This window comes from Lepidochelys kempii, chromosome 3 (assembly GCF_965140265.1).
Source record: "Lepidochelys kempii isolate rLepKem1 chromosome 3, rLepKem1.hap2, whole genome shotgun sequence".
In the NCBI taxonomy this organism is placed as follows: domain Eukaryota; kingdom Metazoa; phylum Chordata; order Testudines; family Cheloniidae; genus Lepidochelys; species Lepidochelys kempii.
Window position 1 is genome coordinate 90,900,197 of NC_133258.1, and position 25,181 is coordinate 90,925,377.

The 25,181-nt window shown below is 40.4% G+C and overlaps 1 protein-coding gene across 5 annotated transcripts in view; it reads right to left on the bottom strand.

The window, feature by feature from the left end:
* CEP85L (centrosomal protein 85 like) overlaps window positions 1–25,181 on the bottom strand; it is a 251,223-nt gene that overhangs the window by 142,667 nt on the left and 83,375 nt on the right. For all 5 annotated transcript variants that reach the window (XM_073337154.1, XM_073337155.1, XM_073337153.1 and 2 more), the window contains exon 2: window positions 9,913–10,074. In XM_073337154.1, coding sequence (XP_073193255.1) covers window positions 9,913–10,074 — 162 coding nt within the window. The remainder of the gene's footprint in view (window positions 1–9,912; window positions 10,075–25,181) is intronic.

The following is a 25,181-nucleotide window of genomic DNA, read 5'->3' on the forward strand; positions in this document are numbered from 1 at the left end:
GATTATTGAGATTTGTCCTAGTGTTTGTATTTACGATTAAATAAATATATTTGAACTTCCAGGATAAATGTATGAAAGAACATGAATAAACCTTCAATGATCATGCTCTTAATTTGCATGTTTCATGGAGTAGGTTACAACTAGCCAGGTACACATTCAAACGCAGATTTCTACAATGTAGGACTTTTTTTCCTCCCCAATACTGGAAGCTAGAAGCTATGTCTCTGTAACGGACTAGATTTCTGCAATGCAGATTTATATTACTGCAGCTGACACACATGCAGTCATCATAGCAAACCTTTCCATTTCACTCCTTAACACACACACACACCTTCAAGTATAAAGAAATTTTCCTTACAACAAGTGGCCTGAGTCTTTAAAAGCTTTTTACAGCAGGGGGAGTAGGAAACAAATACAGTGACAATATAAAAAAAAAAATGTTTAAAAATAATAGGCACAGAACTTTAGTCATAGCTCTCTACATAGTAACTGCCACAGTCCTTTCTATTCTGTATGGAAAAGCTAATCAAAAGAGAACTTGATTGAGCTATTGCTTCTAATCACTTCGGTTCCGCAAATTTAGCATCCTATAAGCAGGTGCCCAAGTGTTTTTTTAATTTCAAGCATCTCAGACTGTCAAACCATTCCCCTCCCCCTAAACCTGGGCTATTTTAATTTTCCTTCACTGTTCTACATATATAATTTCTGCATCACACACACACACACACACACACCTACCTCCTCCTCTGCAGGGTTTTGAGGGGAGGAAAGAGCATTTACCTCTCTATTAGTGTAAAAAAATGGAATAATCTGTGAACATTGCATTTACAAGCTAATTTCTTCACCACTGATGAGACCCATCTAAAAGAAGTCTGTACCTATGGTTATCGAGAAGGTATAGAGTAATATGCCATTCAGAAGCAAGGCTTTGGGACAGATTCTATTATCAGAGCAGTTTTTATGCACGACTTTGGTGGAGTCACCCTTCTATTTACATGGGTGAAAGCTCAGAATCAGAGCCTGTTTCCGAGCAACTTTTTAATTTAATAAAAATCATAATTAAAATCAAGGATATATAGAACACGCTATTTAAGCTACATTCTATACAATGGAGTATTCCATCATAATTAGTTCAGCTCTACAGTGATAACAGAGATCTGTTCACATGACCAAAATAAAAAAGGAGGAAGTCAAGCAGTCTGCCAGCTGTGTAAATTTAGCGTGATAAAGCAATGATTGCAAAGCCATCTACAAAGGCTTTGACGTCTTCTCTGTAAAATTAAGAGCTGAAACTTCAGTCATCATCAACAATGCTTCTCATGCTTAGCAGAAAGAAAATCATTTCCTGTAACACAAATAATTATATTCACTCTACTGCTAGTTGCAGTACCTTGATTATAATGCAAGGGATTAAAAGAAGTCATAGGATTAGGTCAAGTAAGGCTGCAAGCCATATTTAAAATTATGTAATTATACACAACCAAGAGGTTAACGTGGTTATTCCAGATACCTGCAGTGTACACAAAGTACCTTAAAGCTCACTTCCCCCACCCCTAATTCTGGTGCAGTTCTGTGCAAACTGGTCTCTCAGAGTATGTCTATGCTGCAATTAAAAACCCACGGCTGGACTGTGCCAGCAGACTTGGGCTTGCAGGCTGTGGGGCTGTTTAATTGCAGTGTACATGTACAAACTCTGGCTGGAGCCCCAGCTCCAGGACTCTGCAAGGTTTATAGGGCCTGATCCTGCATTCCCTACATTTGCATAGCTGTCACTGAAATCTATGTAAGCTTGCAAACAGAAAAGGATTGCGAAAACAAGCCTTTGAATAAGTCTTTAAGAGCCCTCTGCTGCATAAAACTCAATGGTAAATTTCTAAGTTATAGTTTCTCTCCTCTATCTAAACTGAAGTACCGTACCGGGTTTTAAGTGCTTCTATAGGAATTTAACATGTACAATTGCAAAAAATAAGACATTAAAAATACAAATCCATAGTGCCCATACAAAACCATAATAATATTCTCTCTCCCCCCAAACAATATCAGCATTATCCCCACTTTTGATCACTCTCTCTACCCATCAGCCTAATACCACATTGTGTCACTTGATATCAGTTCTCTTACGTATTGACTATTCCAATATACGTCTATTTTAACAGAAGCCACTGGGAAGCCTTAAAGTCTGTTACCACTTTAAGCATTTTCAAACTTAGCTTCAAATTAAGTTTCTTGATAAATTTTAGGGTCAGGCTTTTTGTGAGAAACCAAGGTAGTCTTTTTTCAGGCATCTGTCAACTTGAACAAGGTTATTCCCCAATGTTGCACCGACACACCTTCGCAATTCAGAAACAGACTTCCACCATCTAAATACGAGGGGTACATGAAGTAGGTATTAAAGTGGTGATTCATAGGGTTCCAGGCTTTGGCAGGCTGACCCATCTTGTTTCTACCATACAGGAAGTCCTTTTGCAGGAACATATTTATAAACTGGGTAATTCTGATCTAAATCTTAGAGCACAATCGTATGCATGCAAGTTGTGGTTGCAATACATATAGGCATGAGCATGCACAAGTTCTGAAGAAGTATGCTGGGAAGGGGAGACATGTTCTGCTGAATAACTTTATTTTTGCTTTTAAATACTTTCCAGTAGGAACACTTGAGCATTTGATAGATGCCCCTTCTTATTGTTGTATACAAATCTGAGTCAATGTTTCTCTGTGCGCGTGCACTTTGAAAATACGGTCCTCAGTTATCTGTAGAAGTGGCCTTTGGGAGGAGTGTCACAATTTTAGCAAGGGGAACAACCCCTCCATTTTTTGACCTTTACTGCTGAACTTTAAAAAAAGATGCATTATCCAGAAAAAACAATACAGATATACATTACTCTGTTTTAATTAAATGTTGCTTTGTTCAAAGGATGAGATTTAACATGAGATGTACTGTCACTATTCTTCACACAAAGTTGGATTCTCCGGAACATTGAACTATAGAATAGGAGCTTGTTTTAAAGGATGATTTGAGGTCCAAAGGAATCTCGCCTCACATTCTGAGCTGAACTTTTCTCTATCACTATTACATCTAATTAGCTTAACTTGATAGCAACATTTCCTTGTACACATGGGGGATGTGCCACAGCCTGCAGCAGCTGTGAAATTATGATTTCCATTATTTCAAAACTTCCTCTTCTCTTCTTTCTCAAGCAGTTTCTTCGCCTTATTTCTACCCTTCCTCCCTTTTCTTTATATGACTGAAGGATGACTTAATGAATGTATCTGTTTACCGTAGCTTAGTGCAGGGTTAGGAAAGAAGTTTGATCTGACAAAGTTAATATTGTAGTCTAAAGACTGAAGCTTTTTTATTTATTTAAAAAAAGAGGTAGTTGGGGGGGGGGGTGTTTTCAACTACCAACACCTCCAAATCTTAGTCATAAAGTAGCCATCCATTTTGATGTAACTCAAGATGACGTACTGTAAGAGCACAGAGGCCTGAATCTTGGGAGATGAGGAGAACCTCCTTTGAGCTGGCAAATGTCATTAGCTCCCATTGTCGTCAGTGTACTCTAATTTCAGAACATATTGCATCCTTAGTTTCCAGCTAAGCAAGAAGCAAAGCTGGAAGCTGAAATCCATGTACTATCCCAAGTTAAACAGTCAATCCCTGAGCCTTTGGATCCTGGCAGGTCACAGACAGAAATTGATGGAGCAGTTCCATGACTGAACAGGGAAGCCAGGAGAGAGAGAGTGTGGGGGCGGGGGAAGGGAAGCGTATTAGAGCCTTTTTTGGGTTTCCTTCCTTTGAAAAGCAATGCTCTGCTCCTGTGAGTAAGCTCCATTTTGTTGGATAGATATTATCTATCTTGACAGTCAGGAATGTGTTTCACCTAAATTTACAATAAATTGTTTTCTTTAAAAGGAGATGCTGTCACCACTTGCTAGGTAAAAGTGTTTTTTCTTGAGGGAACAGAAGTAAGTACTTAATGCTTGGAGACATATTTATTCTTTAGTAGGATTTAAACAAAATTGCTAGGGAAACCTAAGTTATATTAGTTTTGAAAGAACATATTGTCAAGATATAGTAGCTAGAAAGAATGATGGTAATGAGTTCCCAGCAAGGGAGACTTAGGCAGTAGCGTGGGTATATAAAACCAGGTCACACTATTCATTACTGTAGGTAAATGGCGATCCTATTTTACATCTTTAGATCAGTAACTAACTATCTCTGAAGAAAAAAAAAAGTGTTAGAGATCACATCTTCAGATCACGTTTTATGGGCATGAACATACATCTTGTTTGAATTGTGACGTGGCAACATTCACCATGATGCCACCCAAAAAGTTGTCTCCCTCCACATTAGCATTTTTTGGAAGCTTCAGTGAGTTTGAACTCCTGACTGTATGAATTGACCACATTCATTAGGATACATCCTGTGGCACAAGATGGTAAAATACACCATGGCTTCTAAAATGTTAACACAATGCTGCACGTAGACATTGACTCATATTGAGATGCCACTTGGAACCAGCTGTGTTGTAACCCTTTGTATGCTAGTGGCCCTAGTCACCAGCTGGGGATGGATAGACAGTCAGCCACACTCAGGTTAGATTTCTGTCCCTTTATTCAGGGCTCTCTTGTCTTCACAAAACAACAAGAAAAGTATGCAAAAAGGAACACAAACCATCTGGTTAGGCTTCACACTGGGGTACTCTGGCCTCCAGTAGCTACCAAGTAAGACCATCTCCCACCCTGAGGGGCTCCACAGGGTCTGCCTGCTTGCCTTCAGCCTCATGTTCTGGTAACCAGAGGGTATCCTCTCTCCTGGTTTTCTCTCCTCACCCCATCTGTCATGGAGCTGAGAGCCTCAGCCAACCATGAGGTGCTGATCAGCTGATTTCCAGCACTGTTTTCCACTAAAACCTCTTCTTCTATGCAGTTCTTTGAGGAAACTGCTTCCTATACTCACCAAAAAAAATGCAAGGAATCATTTTCACAGGCCTCTATATAATCTACAGTGCTTATAAAGAAGAATATCCTAAAATCCCCTCCCGCCCTTTTCAGAAAGGGCATGAACTCTAAATAGGGTGACCAGATGTCCCAATTTTATAGGGACAGTCCCGATTTTGGGAGCTTTTTCTTATATAGGCACCTATTCCCCCCACCACCACCCCTGGCTCCCTGTCCTGATTTTTTACACTTGCTATCGGGTCACCCTAACTCCAAAGAAAATCATTCCATGAGAAAAAAGGTTTCTTGTTAATAAGCTCACACAAATCTTTGCTGGAGAGTTAGCTACTATATAAAGTCAGGAGAGATAGCTATTTTTTTTTAAAATAAAGCCAGACATATATTTTTAATTGGTTTCAGAGTAGTAGCCATGTTAGTCTGTATCCGCAAAAAGAACAGGAGTACTTGTGGCACCTTAGATACTAACAAATTTATTTGAGCATGAGCTTTCATGAGCTACAGCTCACTTCATCAGATGCATATTATTCAGCTCACAGGTGATGGGGCATGCACCTCTGGAATTTTTTCTCCTGCTCCAAGTAGAAATATTATTAAGAATTTAGCCACAATGTACATTTGGTAAAAAAACAAAAAAAACAAAAAAACAACTTGTGAACAAGGATTTGAATCAGCGAACAAGTTCATGTCCATCACCACTTGTTGGCAGAAAGATTAAAAGGATACTCTGAGTAACGATAAATACAGTTAATACAAATCTTTACTAATAACAGATGATTATCGCAGAATAGATTTTAAATCCTGTTACTTTTCAACACATAAGAGTCTTTACTTCCCCCTATACATACTTTGCTCAACGTGAACAATGAAACTAGACTAGGTCAGTTTCATTTCCTGGTTTTCCTATACTAGCACAATACTATGATTGGGCTCCCAATCCTGCAGGAGGACAACTACACATTAAGTGATATTTTCTCTTCCTCTTGGGCATTATAAAAACTCTTTCTGCCCCCAATCTGAAATTAATTCTGAGTCTAAAAAAAATTACTTGGGACTATCCCTTTAAACTCTACAATTCCAGAATGAAAGAAGAATGCTCCTGAAATAGTTTAAATAAATATTTAAAATTTAATTTTACCACCTTTTAAAGAAATTATTAAAATGTAATAGCGAAAGAGAAAAACAGATCTTCTTTAAAAAAACTGACTTGAATTTCAGTCTTTGCATCAGACAAACATATTACTGCATTTACTAATAACTACAGCTCTGAACAAATCTTTTATTTATAAAAAATTCAAGGATATTGTTAACATTAACAAAATGCATTTTTGTAATTCTAAAGTTAAGAATAGATTGTTAGTAGCTTCAGAAAAAGTGAGGTAACACACTCACGTTTCAGTCTTCTTGAATTGCTAGATGTTATAATGATTTGCTGAGTTGTCCAAAGACAATAATCTTTTCTGCTGAGTCTGTTCCCTAAGGGCTATTTCCCTAGCACCCGCATTGAAAACAGATGGCTAGAATAGAGAGTCTAACTACAAGCCGGCCCTGGCAAGCTTATCAAAATTGCATCAGCTATTCTAATTTGTTCCTGAAAAAAACCACAATCAACTTTAAATTTAGTCAGTTACAAAGAAGTAAGTTCAGGTACTACTTATCCCCTCAGTCCTCCTGCCAACTTGTATTTTACAACCACATTTTTCCTGTTTTCCTCTGCACTGTCATGCAAGTTTTCAAACAGCTAACAAGCAAGGGGACTAAGGGAAACAGTGAAACTGACTGTATGTAAATCACCACCAAATGCACAAAATATACAAACTGAAAAAAATAGAGAGATGTTAGGTGATTGCTGTAACTGAAAATAATAGATGTTTCTTGTAACAGTATGTCAAAACCAGAGAGATAAGGTAGCTCTTAAAGTGATAATACCCCTTAAATCAAGTTTTACAGTAGTTGCTTTTTCATCCCCCCTCTTTCTCACCTGCCCCTCAAATGGGGAAGCCAACAAGAAGAAAAAAGTGCTTTTATCCAAGCCTGGATCTTGACTCACTATTCTGTAATGCCTGTATCTGTGTATAAGCAAAGAGAAATCCAATGGGTGGATCAGAAAGCAAAATTACAGGCTAAGGCAGGTCAGGTAATACCTTTTACTAGACCAACTTCTATTGATGAGAGAGTCAAGCTTTCAAGCATACACAATACCTTTTCTTCTGGTCTTATGGGCCAGTAATACTTCTGGACTCTATCCACACATTTTACTCAGGCAAGGATCCCACAGAATTTCATGGGAGCTTTGCCTGAGTAAGGGGTGTGGCTAGAACCCTAATGCTGCATAACTAAGCATTATTTCAGTATTACAGCAATTACATTTGCAAGAATCAATAAAGAAGGTTTGAAAAGGCAAATTAAAAAAATCAAATAAAATCCCAGTACTGCAGAACTATCATCTAGGTTACTGAATTTTTTTCTGAACTATATTTCTTCATAGACTAGCTAATGAATAATCTGTTTTACATAAACCCTACCATATTTTATAAATAAGTATTTGGAAAAATAAGAAAGGAAGTGTATTAATTTAGATGGAATATATAGGCTCAAAGGTTAAAGGAGTTAACAAGACCCTGTTACGGTTTGCGCTTAAACAGTGCTAAACAAGGTTCGGGGTTTGGTATACAGAGACCTTAGCTTGCTTAGTACCATGGCAAACACACCATTAAACATTACTTTAACCTTTTATCAAAAAATACAGAAAAGGGGGGGGGAGAACAGTTAAAGCATTTGAAATGTCAAAGTATTCCATAAGGCTTGTTTGTTTTAAGCTACAGTGAGTTTTTAGAAGAAACCCTCCACCCTTGTCTGACAGATTTTAGAGGGTACCAAAAATGGTAATTTTTGGGGGGGAGGGGTGGAGAAGAAATTAGTAGATCAGCTGGAGCTTGCATTACTGGTGTTGTGAGACTTGGATTTTGTTTTTTAGAAGACAAGACAAAAACCCCCACAAAAAGGGAGAGAAAAGAAAAATAGAGAAAATGCAGCTTCTGTCTCTGGTGCTTACTTTAATTGCAACCTCAGTGCTGGAGAAACGCAAGCACAGCACACCGTCTTATAAGCCATTCTGAGACCTGGAAAACTTGTACCAGCTTTGGGCTATTTACGGTATTGCTTTCAGTTGTCTTTTCCTAGTCACAGACTTATAGTAGTGTTGCAAAATATAGTCTTGCCTGGCTAAGCTGGACTGTTATTAGACAAAAGGAAAAAGGTGAGGGATAGAAAAAAGAAGAAATAAGGTGGGGAAGGAAAAGGACACACTCAGATGGGTAACAGAGATTCAAAGTCTCACATCCCAGGAGGCGTTTGGGACATTGCAGAGCTGGCAGAGGTGGAGATGTCATTTGGGTCCCTCTCTGGTCAGGACATCTCCTAGTATCAAGATGACAAATGCTTGGGGTCCCTGGAGATGCAGGGAGTAGCAGCAACCATAATGGTGAAGCTCATTCCAATTTTTCGCCCCAAAACAATCTCTCTTTAAGGAACTCAAAAGGGAATGATGGGTGAAATAGCTAATCCTTTTATTATTTGGTTTACAAATTAGGCCTAGTTTTTAAACGAGCCAATTTTGGTTTATTGATTTTGGGTTTTACACTGTCTTGCTTACCAAGCAGAATTTTTACACAGTTCTTGAAATATATTAATTGGCCTTTTTATTTTGACTAATTTAATCTTTGTCTCTTTTGAAGCTTTCCCCCATTAATAGTTGTGACCTTTTAGAAACTTTTACTTACTTTTTACAGTTGAGCTGACAATTGGGGTAAATACATAGGCCCAATTATTACAGAGGATTTCTCCAACAAGCTCTGACACAAAGAGTTAAGAACGCACACTGATCAGAGTACAAATCCATCGCAATTAGCCAACAGAAAACATGTCTTTGTACAGCAGTTATCACCTCCGAGTCTCTTAATATAGCACCAGACTACCCTTTCTTACAGCTAAGCCCACAGGAAGGGAATAAGGAGATGGAGAGAATTCCTTTCCAGAGCTCCTCTTCAAATCAGCATGCGGGGTGGCGGGATGGGTAAAAAAGGACTGCCCCCCTTTGCAATGAGGCATTACAGCCTCAAACCCTGCGGATCCAAGGCCATCTTCAGGAGGCCAGGAGCAGTCATACAGAGACCCATGCCTCTATATTGGTTTAAGGGCTCCCATGCTGTCTCCCTTCTCCCGGGCTGCAGTGGTCCCAGGATTCCTTTTAAAGAGATCCAAGCACAGAAACGCCCTGCAGAAAAAAAGTAACATAGCCCCAACCTCTATTACCTTTCCTCCAGCAGGGTTTTCTAGGGTAAGGGGACCATGCATCCCTGTGGCCTATCACTGCTCAACACAGGCTTAACCCATTCTTGTCCCATTCGCTGCCCCAGTGCAATTCCGAACTCCAGGGAGAGCCCTCCATGCAGGGGCAATAGGGATACTACTGTTGTAGTGGCTAAACCCCTTATACATCTTCTGTGATGGCAGCAAGTTCGAGGAATCTTGGGGATATGATATGGCCCAAACTTAGTTTTATCCCTCTCTAGATATTTTTGGATAATCTTAATGAATTTTGCCAGTTCATGAGATGCCCCATATTAAAATACAATTTGTATTCCCCTGAACAGAAGGCAAAAAAAGACATGAGACCTTTCTCCATCTTTTTCCTAGTCCTGTGACTTATCTATCTTTACTCCCACGCAACAGAAGACAACCTTGTGATACAGAGAAGTTAAGGCCCATACAATGCAAATTAATCAGATCTAACCAAACCAATTTCTCAACCCATCATAAAAATTGGCAATGTTCTTTAACAATATTGGAAAAATAAGTATTTTAAGACACATTTGGCCTTTAAAACTTCTTAGTTCATCTCTTTTTCTCTCACCAAGACTGATTAACTTCAGAATTTAAGAAATCTTCACTCACCTTCCACACTATCAGAACAGGAGGTACCAATGCCTGTGTCCCCGCTGTCAGAAGCTATACTGTGTCTTCTGATATGGTTACTTCGGCTGCTCGATGGAATGGTTGTGGCCTGCCACAGTGATTCAGTACCAGATAACCATCCCGCAGAGGAGTAATCTGGGCCTACAGAGAAGGAAGTCAGAAGTCTGTCATTCCCGATACAGACCAGTGAAGTCAATAGTGACTATCTGGTTAGGAATAAAGTTACAATCAGGGCTCTGTGTACTCTTTGGCAAGGTTTGCCTAAATAGTTCTGTAGCAACAGTTAACTGTGGCAGTTCAAAGTAGCAGACTAGAAATTCCCCAACCACTTCAGGTAAACATAAAAATATACTCTTTTACTGGTTTAAATTTGAACCTGAACAAACAACAAAACTGCACTGATTGTAGCAAGAGATTTAAAATTATTGTATGTTGCCTGCCTTAAATTCACTCATCAACACGCCACAGAACTGTGTTGCACTGAGGAAGCTGTAAGAGGAGAAGATGGAAGCTGGGTAAAAGGTGGTGGAAGCTTTTGGTACTTGAATGCAAGGAAGGTACAGTAGTTTCAAGCTGTACGATAATCACGCTACCTGAATGTTTTTGCTAAAATGAATCATTACTGGAACACTTAACACTGACATCTAACTGGTCAACACTAAGTTTCAAAGTTTAAAAAGACAGATAAATGGGGCAGCTCACATCTCTCAAAACTACCATTTCAAGCTGGCTACAGGCTCAGGAAAATATCAGTCCACTGTTTAAATTTGGAAGGTTTCTTTCACAATCACAGGATCTAAGATTTTCTTTTTTAAAGAAACAAAGATTGGATTGTAAAGCACAGTTCTGCAGAATTATGAAACATAGATTATGCAGAGTACGTGGCCATGCTAACAAAATTAGTCCCCAGAGTATACACTTTATAAGGATGATCAAATGCATACCTGGTGTATGCTAACCTAGATGTCCATCAGAAAGTAACTTTCAGTAACCAACATAGTCTAGTTAAGCATATTTCTAGGTAGAATACTGACAACCAGATTTGTACGTCTAATCAGAAGTCAGACATTAAAAACTGAGAAGCAGTGCACAGCATAGGTCTTGTTATACGCTGACCTAGCAGTTAACTACACACCACACTTTCAATAGTAAGTGATCATCAAAGGTTAGTCCCACATTCGGTAACCATTCTCACATGCCACTCACAGGTATTTTCAGGTCATTTAACAATTTGAGTTCATTACAACACCCCAAACCAGTGATCTGTCGTTCCCGGAGACGAGAATGCAGCTAATGAATTGATAAAGTAGTTTTTGACAGTACTTGAAAAATATACCCATCTAACAAGCCTACTAACCATGGCGAAAACATGTATACCAACATGCCTCTAAAATGCCCTACCTCCTGCAATTTAAGGCAGTGGCTCTCAACCTTTTCAGACTACTGTAACCCTTTCAGGAGTCTGATTTGTTTTGTGTACCACCCCCCAAGTTTCACCTCATTTAAAAACTACATGGTTACAAAATCAGACATAAAAATACAAAAGTGTCACAGTATACCATTACTGAAAAAAATTGCTTAGTTTCTCATTTTGGCCATATAATTATAAAATAAATCAACTGGAATATAAATATTGTACAGTACTTATGTTTCAGTGTACAGTATATAGAGCAGTATAAACAAGTCATTGTCTGTGTGACATTTTAGTTTGTATTGACTTTGATCGTGCTTTTTAATGTAGCCTGTTGTAAAACAAGGCAAATATCTAGATAAGTTGATGTACCCCCTGGAAGACCCCTGCATACCCCTAGGGGTTCACGGACCCCTGGTTTGAGAACTAGTGATTTAAGGAATACGACAGCTGGATACAGTTTCCGGGGTACAGTAGTTAATTGTAATACTGTCAACTATTTAATACATTTTCAGAATTTGTAACTGAACATCTCTCTCGTTTTTGTTACACCACCAGTCCCTTCCTGGTTACTTCCCATTTTTCCCTCTTAATAGAAGATAATTGTGAATCTTTTTCCTATGTTGTTGTCGGAGTCTGTCATTTCCTTCTCTTTCTCCACAGTGTTCTTTACCCTCTTCCTTTACATTTTCTGTCTTCCCCCCAAACTCAAAACACCTCTGCCTGCCCAAACCACTACATATATTGTCCTGCCCCCCCGCCAGCCACAAAACATCCTCACAGCAGTGATAGGAAGAATTACTGTTATATCCTTCCTTCAGCTCGTTCCCAGCAATTCGCTACACTGCCCATCTCTCTTGCTGCTCATGGTAATTAATGTCCTGCTAAAGATTTGCATTTTATTTCCTCTTTTAATAAAGCAGAAGTACAGAAAAGAGATACAAATACCAAAAACGTAATACAAATGTTTCTTGTTGATATTGCAGCCTAACACACAAAAACATATGCACTGAAGAAAAATCCCAGTCATAAACTAAGTACACACAACCTTTATGCCCAATGCAAAGCTTATACAAGAAGCAATCTCTACATTCGAGGGTCATCTAGATTAGAACCACCTATTTTCCCCACTCTGGACATGCCCAGTGATTGCAACTGCAGTTGGCCTACTTGCAGGAGACAGAATATGGGGGATGGAGGGAAGAAAGCTTCTTTTTTCTTTACATACCATAGCAGGGGCCAGATACAGTCTGGCCACTAAGGAATGCAGCACATCTAAATGATGTAGTTCCAGGTGTCTAAACTGCCAGATGTGCCATAAACAAGGCCCTACATTTTTGTTTAAATTATCTGGGAATTTATCAATGTTTCCATTTAAAAATTTTGAAATGGATGAAACAATTGGTGCAAAAAATCACCACCCCAGTTTTATCAGGTTTGATAGAGGGGGACGGGATGACAGAAAAAAAGCAACAAAGAGAAAATGTAAGTGTACTGAAAGTAAAAAGACGTTTAATGATGTAGTTTATTGCATGAACTGTACATTAAACAGTACGTACACATATGCACACACGTGTGTAGGTATATACATTTTCTACTATTGTCTTGCTTTCACAGACAGCCTTGCATTTACACTTAGACTAAGTGATTATTAACAAAACACAGCTACCTAAGGTAATGGACTGGATTTTCTTAATCAGTATTTTCATAAGAATGGCCATACTGGGTCAGACCAACGGTCCATCTAGCCCAGTATCCTGTCTTCCGACAGTGGCCAATGCCAGGTGCTCCAGAGGGAATAAACAGAACAGGTAATCAAGTGATCCATCCCATTGCCCATTCCCAGCTTCTGGCAAACAGACGCTAGGGACCCCATCCTTGCCCATCCTGGCTAATAGCCATTGATGGACCTATCCTCCATGAATTTATCTAGTTCTTTTTTGAACCCTATTAAAGTCTTGGCCTTCACAACATCCTCTGGCAAAGAGTTTCACAGGTTGATTGTGTGTTGTGTGAAGAAATACTTCCTTTTGTTTGTTTTAAACCTACTGCCTATTAATTTCATCTGGTGACCCCTAGTTATTGTGTTATGAGAAGGAGTAAATAACACTTCCTTATTTACTTTCTCCACACCAGTCACGGATTTTATAGACCTCTATCATATTCCTGCTTCGTTGTCTCTTTTCCAAGATTAAAAGTCCCAAATTTATTAATCTCGCCTCATACAGAAACTGTTCCATACCCCTGATTATTTTTGTTGCCCTTTTCTGAACCTTTTCCAATTCCCATATATCTTTTTTGAGATGGGGCAACCACATCTGCATGCAGTATTCAAGATGTGAGTGTACCATGGATTTATATAGAGGCAGTGTGATATTTTCTGTGTTATTATCCATCCCTTTCTTAATGATTCCTGACAGTCTTTAAGCTTTTTTGACTGCCCCTGCACATTGAGTGGATGTTTTCAGAGAACTATCCACAATGAGTCCAAGATCTCTCTCTTGCGTGGTAACAGCTAATTTAGACCCCATGATTTTATATGTATAGCTGGGATTATGTTTTCCAATGTGCATTACTTTGCATTTATCAACATTAAATTTCATCTGCCATTTTGTTGTCCAGTCACCCAGTTTTGAGAGATCCCTTTGCAACTCTTCAGTCTGCTTTGGACTTCACTATCTTGAGTAGTTTTGTATCATCTGCAAATTTTGCCACCTCACTGTTTACCCCTTTTCCCAGATCATTTATGAATATGTTGAACAACAATGGTCCCAGTACAGATCCCTGGGGGGCATAACTATTTACCTCTCTCCATTCTGAGAACGGACCATTTATTCCTACCCTTTGTTTCCTATCTTTAAACCAGTTACTGATCCATGAGAGGACCTTCCTGCTTACCCCATGACGGCTTATTTTGCTTAAGAGCCTTTGGTGAGGGACCTTGTCAAAGGCTTTCGGAAAATCTAAGCACACTATATCCACTGGAACTCCCTTGTCCACGTACTTGTTGACCCCCGTCAAAGAATTCTAGTAGACTGTAAAGGAAAATCATGCATCGTCAAAAACCATGCTGAATCTTCCCCAACAAATTACGTTCATCTATGTGTCTGACAATTCTGTTCTTTACTATAGTTTCAACCAGTTTGCCCGGTACTGAAGTTAGGCTTACCAGCCTGTAACTGCCAGGATCACCTCTGGAGCCCTTTTCAAAAGTTGGCATCACATTAGCTATCCTCCAGTCATTTGGTACAGAAGCAGATTTAAATGATAGGTTACAAACCACAGTTAGTAGTTCTTCAATTTCACATTTGAGTTCCTTCAGAACTCTTGGGTGAATACCATCTGGTCCTGGTGACTTATTACTGTTTATTTTATCAGCTTGTTACAAAACCTGCTCCAATGACACCTCAATCTGGGACAGTTCCTCAGATATGTCACCTAAAAAGAATGGCTCAGGTTTGGGAATCTCCCTCACATCCTCAGCTGTGAAGACCAATGCAAAAAATTCATTTAGTTTCTCTGCAATGGCTTTATTGTCCTTAAGTTCTCCTTAAACATCACGATAGTCTAGTGGCCCCACTGGGTGTTTGGCAGGCTTTCGGCTTCTGCGTACATAAAAAAATGTTTTGCTATTACTTTTTGAGTCTTTGGCTAGCTGTTCTTCAAATTCTTTTTTGGCCTTCCTAATTATATCTTTATACTTCACTTGCCAGAGTTTATGCTCTTTTCTATTAAGATTTAGCTTCCACTTTTAAAAGGATGCCTTTTTGCCTCTGACTGCTTCTTTTACTTTGGTGTTTAGCCATAGTGGCACTTTTTTGGTTCTCTTACTATGTTTTTTTAATTTGGGGTATACATTTAAGTTGAGCCTCTATTATGGTATCTTTAAAAAGTTTCCATGCAGCTTGCAGGGATTTCACTTTAGGAACTGTACCTTTTAATTTCTGTTTTAACTTCCTCATTTTTGTGTAGTCCCCCTTTCTGAAATTAAATGCTACCGTGGTGGGCTGCTATGGTGTTTTCCCCACCACAGGGATGTTAAATTTAATTATATTATGGTCACTAATGTATTTGAGTGATCCAAAATTAGGGAGAAAAAAAATCAATATAAACCAAAGTAACAGTTTTGTAAAACCCAGGCTTCAATGTTTTTGGTAAAAAAATCAGTAAAAACTGAAAACAAAGGGTCTTAGCCATGAAAAAATGAAAATTACGATCTTAAAAAGAAAAGGAGTACTTGTGGCACCTTAGTCTCTATGGTGCCACAAGTACTCCTTTTCTTTTTGCGAATACAGACTAACACGGCTGCTACTCTGAAACCTATTTCCTCTTACTATCCCACTGGTGCATTTTGTAGATGAAAACTATTATGCAGAGTAAGTACTGTACACATGTGGTAGCTTTTCATAGTTAATTTTCTCCACTGCCATAAATTGTTTAAAAAAAAAAAAAAAAAAAGCAGAATGCAATAAGACACTCCAGTTTATTAAACTGAGTCCCGAGAAAAAATTTGTCTCAAGAGCTGAAAGTTAAGTTGTAACCAATACAAATTTAAAAAGTGTAAAGATACAAAGCCCCAATTCTAAACTAAGGCAGTTAAGAAAGCAAAAAACAGAAACCAAAAAAAAAAAAAAAAAATCCTTGCAGGCTGAATTCAGTTTATTATTTAAAATTCATTAGCTTGGAGTATTTAATAGAAAATTGCATGACAATCACCACATACACTGTCTCATAGCCCCCACCTCCTCTTCAACACTACTTGGTGAATTTGTGACATATATATATATATATATATAAATAAAGAGTGAGGGACTAATGTAACTGAGCCAAGCTTAATATGGGCAGATGATATGCAAGCTTCTCCACACTGCTCTGCCAGTGCACCTGTGTTACCCTGCTGTTCTTATCTTAAACCAGCCAACCAACATAAAATTGCCAATCTCACCTAATTGGGGGAGGAGGGTGAGACACACACAACACCAGCAAGTATCACACCAGTCAGACATCAATGCAATATTTTACAGTTTGACCAGTTTTATCTCATGAAGATGATCTGATTTACAAATAAGTGCACTAAAAATCTGTTCCAAAAAGATCAGAATTATGGTCAGATCAGGTAGCAATTCCTTCCAATGAGCACAACACACACACACGCTCCCAGGATTCTATGTCTGGAATAGGCTTAGTTTAATCAAGAGCTGTTAATTATTGCTCTCTAAGGCTGAGCAGACAAAATAAATGAAAGATAAGATGCTGTCTTACCACCATGAGTATTTATATATAATATAAAAATAATTTTAAATATAAAATCAGTAGACAGCAAAGTGTATACAGAGGCAGAAGTGGACTAGTATTTATTGAGACAGATTAGCTCAACATTCATTGCCTTCTTTTGTATAAAATTTAACCTTTCTACAGAAAAAGTCACATATAAAGTATTCAGATACCAGACAGACAGCTAGCCAGCTTTTTGGCTGCATCAGCACTTTATTTTAGCAGCAGTGTAGATTTTAATATAATTGTGCATAAATTTATGCATGTATATAACAGAATAACCTTCACAAGAAGGGTTTTAGAATCCCAGTTTAGTGAGTGAGTTAATGAACTTAGACACTAAACTACAAGCAACAGCTGAAGTCTTCCACCCTTGTTATGAAATTGGTAAAATACTGAAATTGGTAAGTTATATTGTAAACTACAGAATACTAGATTTTCTGTCCTTGACACGGCTTTGGACACAGCAATTTCAAAACTGTGACCAGAAATGAGTCAGCTTGGACAGCCAACATTAATTTTAACATTCCTTGTCAGTTTAAGAGGAACCTTGCTACGCTGAAATTAAACATGACCATGCTCTAATTTGTCATAGTTAGTCTTTCTTCAAAAGTTCATTTGCTTTATAAATTAGACTGTAAATACGATAGCTGGAGTGACTTTCGATTCAAATACTCCTGTGGAGGAACAGTGAATGGTTACAAAGAAAGGAAGATCAGTTACCTTAGGGTAACTGGAGTTCAAGATGGGTGATCCTTATGAGTATTCACTGTGGGTGCACTTGTGCTCCATGAGCCCAGAACCAGAAACACTTCAAGAGCTGCATCCATTGATCTGTGCCACTGCCTCCTCCTGCTCCAAACCGAGGGCACAAGGGGCAGTGCAGACCAACTGTCAGCCACCTCTCTAGTCCCTGCTCTACCATGAATCCAAAGAGGACCCAAGCAGCAGGGAAGGAAGGAGGATCACGAACATCCACGGGCGCTATACATCTTGAATTCCAGTTACTAGGAAAGGTAAGCAACCTTCCTTTCTTCTTTTAGTGCTGATTCCTATGGTTGACTCCCAGTGCTCACTGAGGAGGAGGGTGCGAGGAAGCACTCTGTACTACACAGCAGAGGATACCAGAGCCAAAGGAAGCGTCTGAAGCTGAAGTTTGAAACAGAGCACAATGGTTGGCAAAGGTGTGTACAGAACCGCAAGTAGCTGCTCAAAGATATAGCTTCTCCTTTCATTCTGACAGCGATAGCAACAAATAATCTCAGAGACTTCCTAAAGGGTCTTGTCTGGCACAAACAGAAGGCCAAGGCCCTGCATACATCCAGAGAATTAAGCTTGACTTCTTCAGTGCTAATGTGGGGCCTTGAGTAGAACCCTAGAAGGCAAACAGTCTGGTTAAGGTGAAATTCAGAAGGCACTTTAGGGATTAGTTCGGGATGCAGTCTCAAAAGAGACTTTGTACCTGTGAAAGCCTGTGTCTAGTGGGTTTGCCCCAACCTGCCTTACCCTCCTAGTGGAGGTCATAACCTTAAGGAAGGCCACCTTCCAAGAGAGGTGCAGGTGGGAATAGGAAGCCAAAAGATAGCCTCATGAGCGCAGGGGGGACAATGCTCAGACAGAGATCGGTTTAGAAACTGGAGGGTCTCTCTTTATGATGTCCTTCCGGAGCTTCATAGTCATGGCATGGGTAAAGACTGAGCAGCCCTCAACAGGGAGATGGAACGCATCAATAGCTGCCAAGCATATCTTACAGAACTGATTGAAGACTTCAAGTCTGTCTGAAAGAGAGGATATTCCAGGATGAATGGGATTTCCAAATGTCTCAGGAGGTAAGCAGTATAGCATTTCCATGTAGAGGGTTTTCTGCTGCTACTAAGAATAGACTGAATGTCCTGGGAGCAGGTTCTTTCTATGCTTATCGTCTATCCAAAAATCACTATGCAGTATACTTTGTTACACATCTTTCTGCTCCTCTATAGAAAGAGAAACCATATAAAATTAAGCTTGGGAGGATGATGCAGCTGGTTTGAAGCATAAGTGAACAAGTTGGGATGGCACTGTGAAATTAGCTAAATATCTTAACTACACTTTACTGAAGTTTCAGGTTCTAGAAACTATTTGTATGTAGATTTTTGTTTGTTTTAGAAAAGATTGCGGCTTCTTTGGTGCTCGCACAGCGAGGTAGTGGAATCAACATTCAAACAACTTTTCTTTACAAAAGATTTGTTTGGGAATGTCCACCACTTTTCCACCATAATAATTTAGGATATATGTACAGAGTTGCTGTTTCCACTTTTTGCCAACAATACTGTCAATACCATCGAGCGGCCAATACTGCACTGGAACTGGCCTGTGCAGTTTACAATGTTTGTAATAGCAGAGCTCGCAACAGGCACAATTTCTGAGACGCTGAGGGTTAAGAACTCCACTTCAGACAAATCAAGCAGGAACTAAGCTCCCATTCTGCACACCTTCAGAAAGTGCTGGCAGGTATCTCCTACCCTACTGGCCTTATATGGTCAGCAACTGTGGAGAAGCCCCTCCTATATATATTTATAGTCTGCAGGCTGGGAGCTCCCCTCCGACATATCTTTTAAGGTGACATTCAGCAGAGAAGTTCTTGTTCCTTGTGCAGAAATAGAGCTCATTCAACAAGAGCAGTCATATAAATTAACAGATTACATGTACAAGTTAAGAAAATATACAAAAAGAAATACAATAAGACCTGTGTCCTTCTATGTATACTTCAGAAGAGGCGTGCATAACGTTTCAGGTCTGAGACATGTCTATAAAAACACCGTTCTTCATAGATAAAACAGATTAATATTATTCTAAAGCCAAAAAAGTTTGCATATCAGTAAAATTGTGTTCCAAGCAAGTTACAATTTGCCTCAAAACTGATAAGATATTGTGTAGTCCTCTACTCCTCTCAAATTAAAGGGGGTTGAAAATTATTAGGGAAGCACTACTTCACTTCTAACTACAGAAACAAGGTACATTTCTGCACAACACTAAATCCCAATTTGGTGAAGAAACAATGGCAAATCCATATATAGTATATTAATGCAATTTTATAAACAATCCATCTAAGGATTCTAGTGGGATCCCACACCATAAGAGAAAAGCTCTTGTGGTTTACTATAGCACCAGAAACCCTCCATTCCATAAATTGTTTTCTTATAACTCACTGGCAGCCATCTATTATGATTTATAGACCTGTTCAAACTCACAATGCAATGAGTGGCAAAACTTCCATTAACTTCAGCACAATCAGGCCCCAAAACGTCTTACACATAGCAAAATATGACCTTGTAAAGTAACAAAAAGGATAAATTTATTAGCTTTAATAGAATCAAACCCTGCAGGTTGATAAGAGTCCTCAATTCCTATGGATCTCAATTGAATTTGAAGGTGATGATCATCTTTCAGGATAAAGGAATTTGGACTGTGTCTTTTAAAATGTTTGTACAGTACTCAAAGCAATCGTCCCCACCCACTCTGCAGAAGCTAACACAGCTCTAGGCTGTAATAACCTTTCCAAGGATGTCCCTGATGGCCACCATCCACAAAAAGGAGCCTGGGGTCATTCAGCTCCTAAAAGAGAAAACTGGGGGAAGGGAGAGCATGCTAGGTTCTGAAGTTGCTGTGGAAGTACAGGGTCTACATGCAGGCCCTGAGCGCCTCCCGGGATCGCTGGTCATCCTCCAGGTTAGGGAGTGACTTCTCATCTCACTGCCCACAACAGGGAGATGTGGGGAAATCTCTGCAAAGAAAGAGTCTATGAAATCTCTGCAAAGTCCCTTCCTGAAGCTTTGTGCTTTAAAGGAACAATTTAGTCCTTCCTTTTTACTGCATTTTCTGTCTTATTTTTCTTTACAGGTTTTGTTCCCCCCCTTTTAGGATTCTCTCTCGTGTGTGTGTGTGTGTGTGTGTGCACACGCGCACACACACAGTATTGATCTTTGCAGCATTAGCAGACGACCATATATAAATCTATAGCTTAAGAGCTAAACAGAATTCTTCTACATTAAGTCACCATCGGGCAAGAGGGAAATTGACTAAAAGTCATATGGATTACTCAGATTACCTCTGTGGTTAGCTTCATTAATAAAGCACTACTGAGCCACAGTGTTACTTTGGCTGCTCTAGTCTGTCTGCTTCTGGAGGTTTTTCTCTGCTTATGATGGACAAATTATCAGGAAGCATGGGAGGGGTGGTTATGCATGTCAGGTGACCAGCAATGCATGGCTAAGTCACTATGTTCATGCACTCTGGAAAAGGCATTAGGACAGGCTTTAAGCAATAAACATTCAGCAATGGTAACTAGATTTTTATCTTGTGTTATTTCAACACATTTATTTTATTTAACAAGGCTTCTGCAGGGCTTCAATTAGGACCTAATTTTTTTTTTAATCTCCTTCCTCTGAAAGATCAGGGATGGCCATGGCTGGAGATGGGACTCTGGAGGAGAAAGGCCAGGACTATGAGGTGGCACTGAACAGTTTATCTGTCAGTGCTTGGCTGGCTGGTTCTTGCTCACATGCTCAGGGTTTAACTGATTGTCGTATGTGGGGCTGTGAAGGAATTTCCCCCAGGTCAGATTGGCGCTGACCTTAAGGGTTTTTGCCTTCCTCTGCAGCTTGTGGGTATGAGTCACTTGCCAGGATTATCTGGGTCTCTCTCACTTAATCATTTGCCTGCTATTGCAGGGACTGAGATTCACCAGTGCCTGAGGTCCCTCTTAATCTCTGTCAATGGTACATAATAATCTAGTCTCCCTGTGGGCTACAATACTGGGATCTAATTTTGGTTGTTGGCTTTTGTATGCAGGTGCTGGTGGCCTGTACTATAGAGGAGGTCAAACTAGATGATCTGGTGGTCCCCTCTGGCCTTATGCTCTAAAACAGGGGTGGGCAAACTTCCTGGCCCGAGGGCCACATCTGGGTGGGGAAATTGCATGCAGGGCCATAAATATATGGCTGGGACAGGGGTGCAGGAGGGAGTGTGAGGTGTGGGAGAGGGTGCGGTGTGCAGGAAGGGGCTCAGGGCAAAGGGCTGGGGTGCAGGAGAGGTGCGGCAGGGGGCTCAGGGCAGGGGGTTGGGGTGCAGGAAGGGGTTGGGGTGCAGGCTCCGGCCCAGCGCTGCTTACCTAGAGCGGCTCCGGAGCAACAGTGGCACGCAGCGGGGCTAAGGCAGGCTCCCTGCCTGCCCTGGCCCCATGCCGTGCCATTCCCAGAAGCAGCCAGCACCACGTCCCGGGGGGGGGGGGCGGCAGGTGGCGGGGGAAAGGGCTCCATGTGCTGCCCTCGCCTGCAGGTACTCCCCCAAAGCTCCCATTGGCCGGGAATGGGGAACCGCAGCCAATGGGAGCTGTGGGGGGTAGTGCCTGCATGAAAGAGCAGCACACTGTGCCCTCTGCCCTGCACCCCCCCACCCCCGCTCATTCATACAGGGGCTGTAGGGACGTGGTGCCAGCCGCTTCCAGGAGTGGTGCGGGGCCCATGGCGGTGGCTATCCCATGGGCCAATCCAAAACCCTGACGGGCCAGATCCAGCCCACAAGCCGTAGTTTACCCACCACTGCTCTAAAAGATTACTATAAATAAGAAGGAGAGAAAATGGATAAATAGTAAATAAGATGAAGGAAGGGAAAAAAACAGAAAGATAGAGGAGTGGGAAGGGGAAGACTACTGAGACAAAAAGGGAGGATAATCTTTTATGTATTTTAGCACAGAGCTTACAGAGTTGTAGATAGAGGTAAGACAGCACTCTTTATAAAACCCTTTTACAATTGGAAAAACTTTGTAGGGAAACTCTAGCAATTTTACCCATGTAAACCGATAACATATCGCCCTCTGTATACAAAAGGCCCGTACCTGTATCTTGTGTAACTCCTCGATAAAATAAACATTCACACATTAATGTATTCTATTTCCCAGTTTTTTGATCATGTAATAGGAGACCCTCACATAATGCAAGCAAGTGAACAGAGATAAGATGTGAGAAGGGAGGGAAGAATGACAAAGTATAGAGGACAAGAGAAACCCCTGAGAGTAAGGAATCCAGGAGAGTAGAGGGTGAAAGAGCATGAAGTCTTATCTAACTGAACTCCCAGACTTGCAGCTTTAAATCACTACTACTCATTATTCTAGTATTATTACCACTCAGTATTCTAGACCAATTACATTTAATATTATAACCCAAAATTACTATAAATTCATGTAATTTCTTCTGTGATTTGGTGATATGAATAATCTACTTAAAATTTAGCTCTCATGTGTTATGTTGTCTCTAGAACCCTTTAATGCAATTAAGCCATATTGCATACAGATGGCTACAGGTACAGTATTCTTTACATATCCCCAGAAGCCATTTCTTTGTAATAACATGGAACATCTAATTATGAACTTCACAAATTATGAAAGATTTTAAGCTATTCGTGTTTCCAGAGAAGAGAAAAACCCTCTGGGGAGAAGAGGGGAGGAGTAATACAAAATACAATGGTTTGACTTTGATCTTAAAATAGCATCCAAGACAGAGTCATCATTTACATGGCTTTGTAAATGCATAAGCCACTGTACAATACTAGGTCAGTGACAAGTTTTCAAGCCCTTTCTGGTGGAGATTATATCAATCTAAAGGCACAAGCACAGACAAACAAAACAAAGACAGACAGACATATAAAGATTATATGAAGGCATTAGGTTCCATTTGTGAGAGGTCACATTCTAGCTTACAACCAAGTCATTATATATATATAAAATTATACACACAAAACTTGAAATAAGGTGCAATTTTTAAAAATTTTATTTACTCATTAGTTTCTTCACTGTGGGTTATTAACCCCTGAAACAGCTTACTAAGGTTGCAGTGGATTTACCTTACATGGAAATTTTTTAAATCCAGACTGGATGTTTTTCAAAAAAAGATATGCTTTACTGCAAACAGGAATTAAGGGAAGTCCTCTAGCCAGCGTTATGCAGAATGACAGACCACATGATCATAGTGTCCCTTCTGGCCTTATAATCTATGAATATATACACCCCACACACAACTATAAAGATTTCATAGAATCACAGAATATCAGGGTTGGAAGGGACCCCAGAAGGTCATCTAGTCCAACCCCCTGCTCAAAGCAGGACCAATTCCCAGTTAAATCATCCCAGCCAGGGCTTTGTCAAGCCTGACCTTAAAAACCTCTAAGGAAGGAGATTCTACCACCTCCCTAGGTAACGCATTCCAGTGTTTCACCACCCTCTTAGTGAAAAAGTTTTTCCTAATATCCAATCTAAACCTCCCCCACTGCAATTTGAGACCATTACTCCTCGTTCTGTCATCTGCTACCATTGAGTACAGTCTAGAGCCATCCTCTTTGGAACCCCCTTTCAGGTAGTTGAAAGCAGCTATCAAATCCCCCCTCATTCTTCTCTTCTGCAGGCTAAACAATCCCAGCTCCCTCAGCCTCTCCTCATAACTCATGTGTTCCAGTCCCCTAATCATTTTTGTTGCCATTTTTCTTTGGGGTTTCTCTCCCTTTTATTATTAATATAAAAATACTCCAATATTTACAGCCAATAAATATATTTCCGTAACAAATAAATTACACAGGGGTGGGGTGGGTCCTTGTTGCTTATTTACATGGATGGGGAGAGGGGGGCAGCTGGCATGCAGGATGGGGGGTAGGTGGGGCAGGAACTGGCTTGGCCAAGGGGCAGGGACCCAGGCGGGGTGCGTTGGGGGGTATTTACACTGGTGACCCCCACCCCACCTCCTCCACTCCTCGGCCAAGTCACCAAGTCCATCTCTGCAGTTTGAGCTGGCCTGGGGGGCACAGGAACACAGCCCCCCATTCCACCAGCCCCTCCCCCACCTGGGCACAAGGACACCATTGGCCCATCGCCAGCAGGCAGGCCGTGGGGCATGGGAGATCACCCGCTTCGGGGGGCCAGAGCCAACTTCCCCCCCTCCTCTCCAAGGACTGCCGCCCACAGGTAATGGGGATGGGCGCCCTGTTCCCAGCATGCAATGCAGTCCTGCCCAACGCTACTGGGAGGGCGTCTTGTGTCAGCTCAGGGTCTGCCCTCGCTCCCACATGCCAGCGCCCACCAGCCAGTGCCATGCCAGCCAGGATGGGCAGTCACAAGCAGCCAACAGCACCAGGCTTTCATCCTATCAAGATTTGCTTTCATCCTATCAATCACAGGTAAAATCCTGGCCGCACCGAAGTCCATGAGAATTCTGCCGTTTACTTTAGTAGAGCCGAGATTTTATCTCACTTGCTGATCATATTTATATGGGTTCCTTTCTTTCTTCCAGATACAGCCTATTAGCACACAGCAAAATTTAGAAATGTAGACTACAGATGTTTCTTATTTTACATTTGGCACAAAAGACTCCATAAATTACCTCATGTCTGCTATGCTGGCTCACTTCCTTGTCTTCATATTCAATGTACTCTTTACCCCACTGTTCCACTTTTGCTCTCAATTCAATCTGATTACTGCAGACTGGGAGTCTTCCTTTTAAATTCAGAGAGCCTATCAGTTAAAAATGGCTTTACTAGA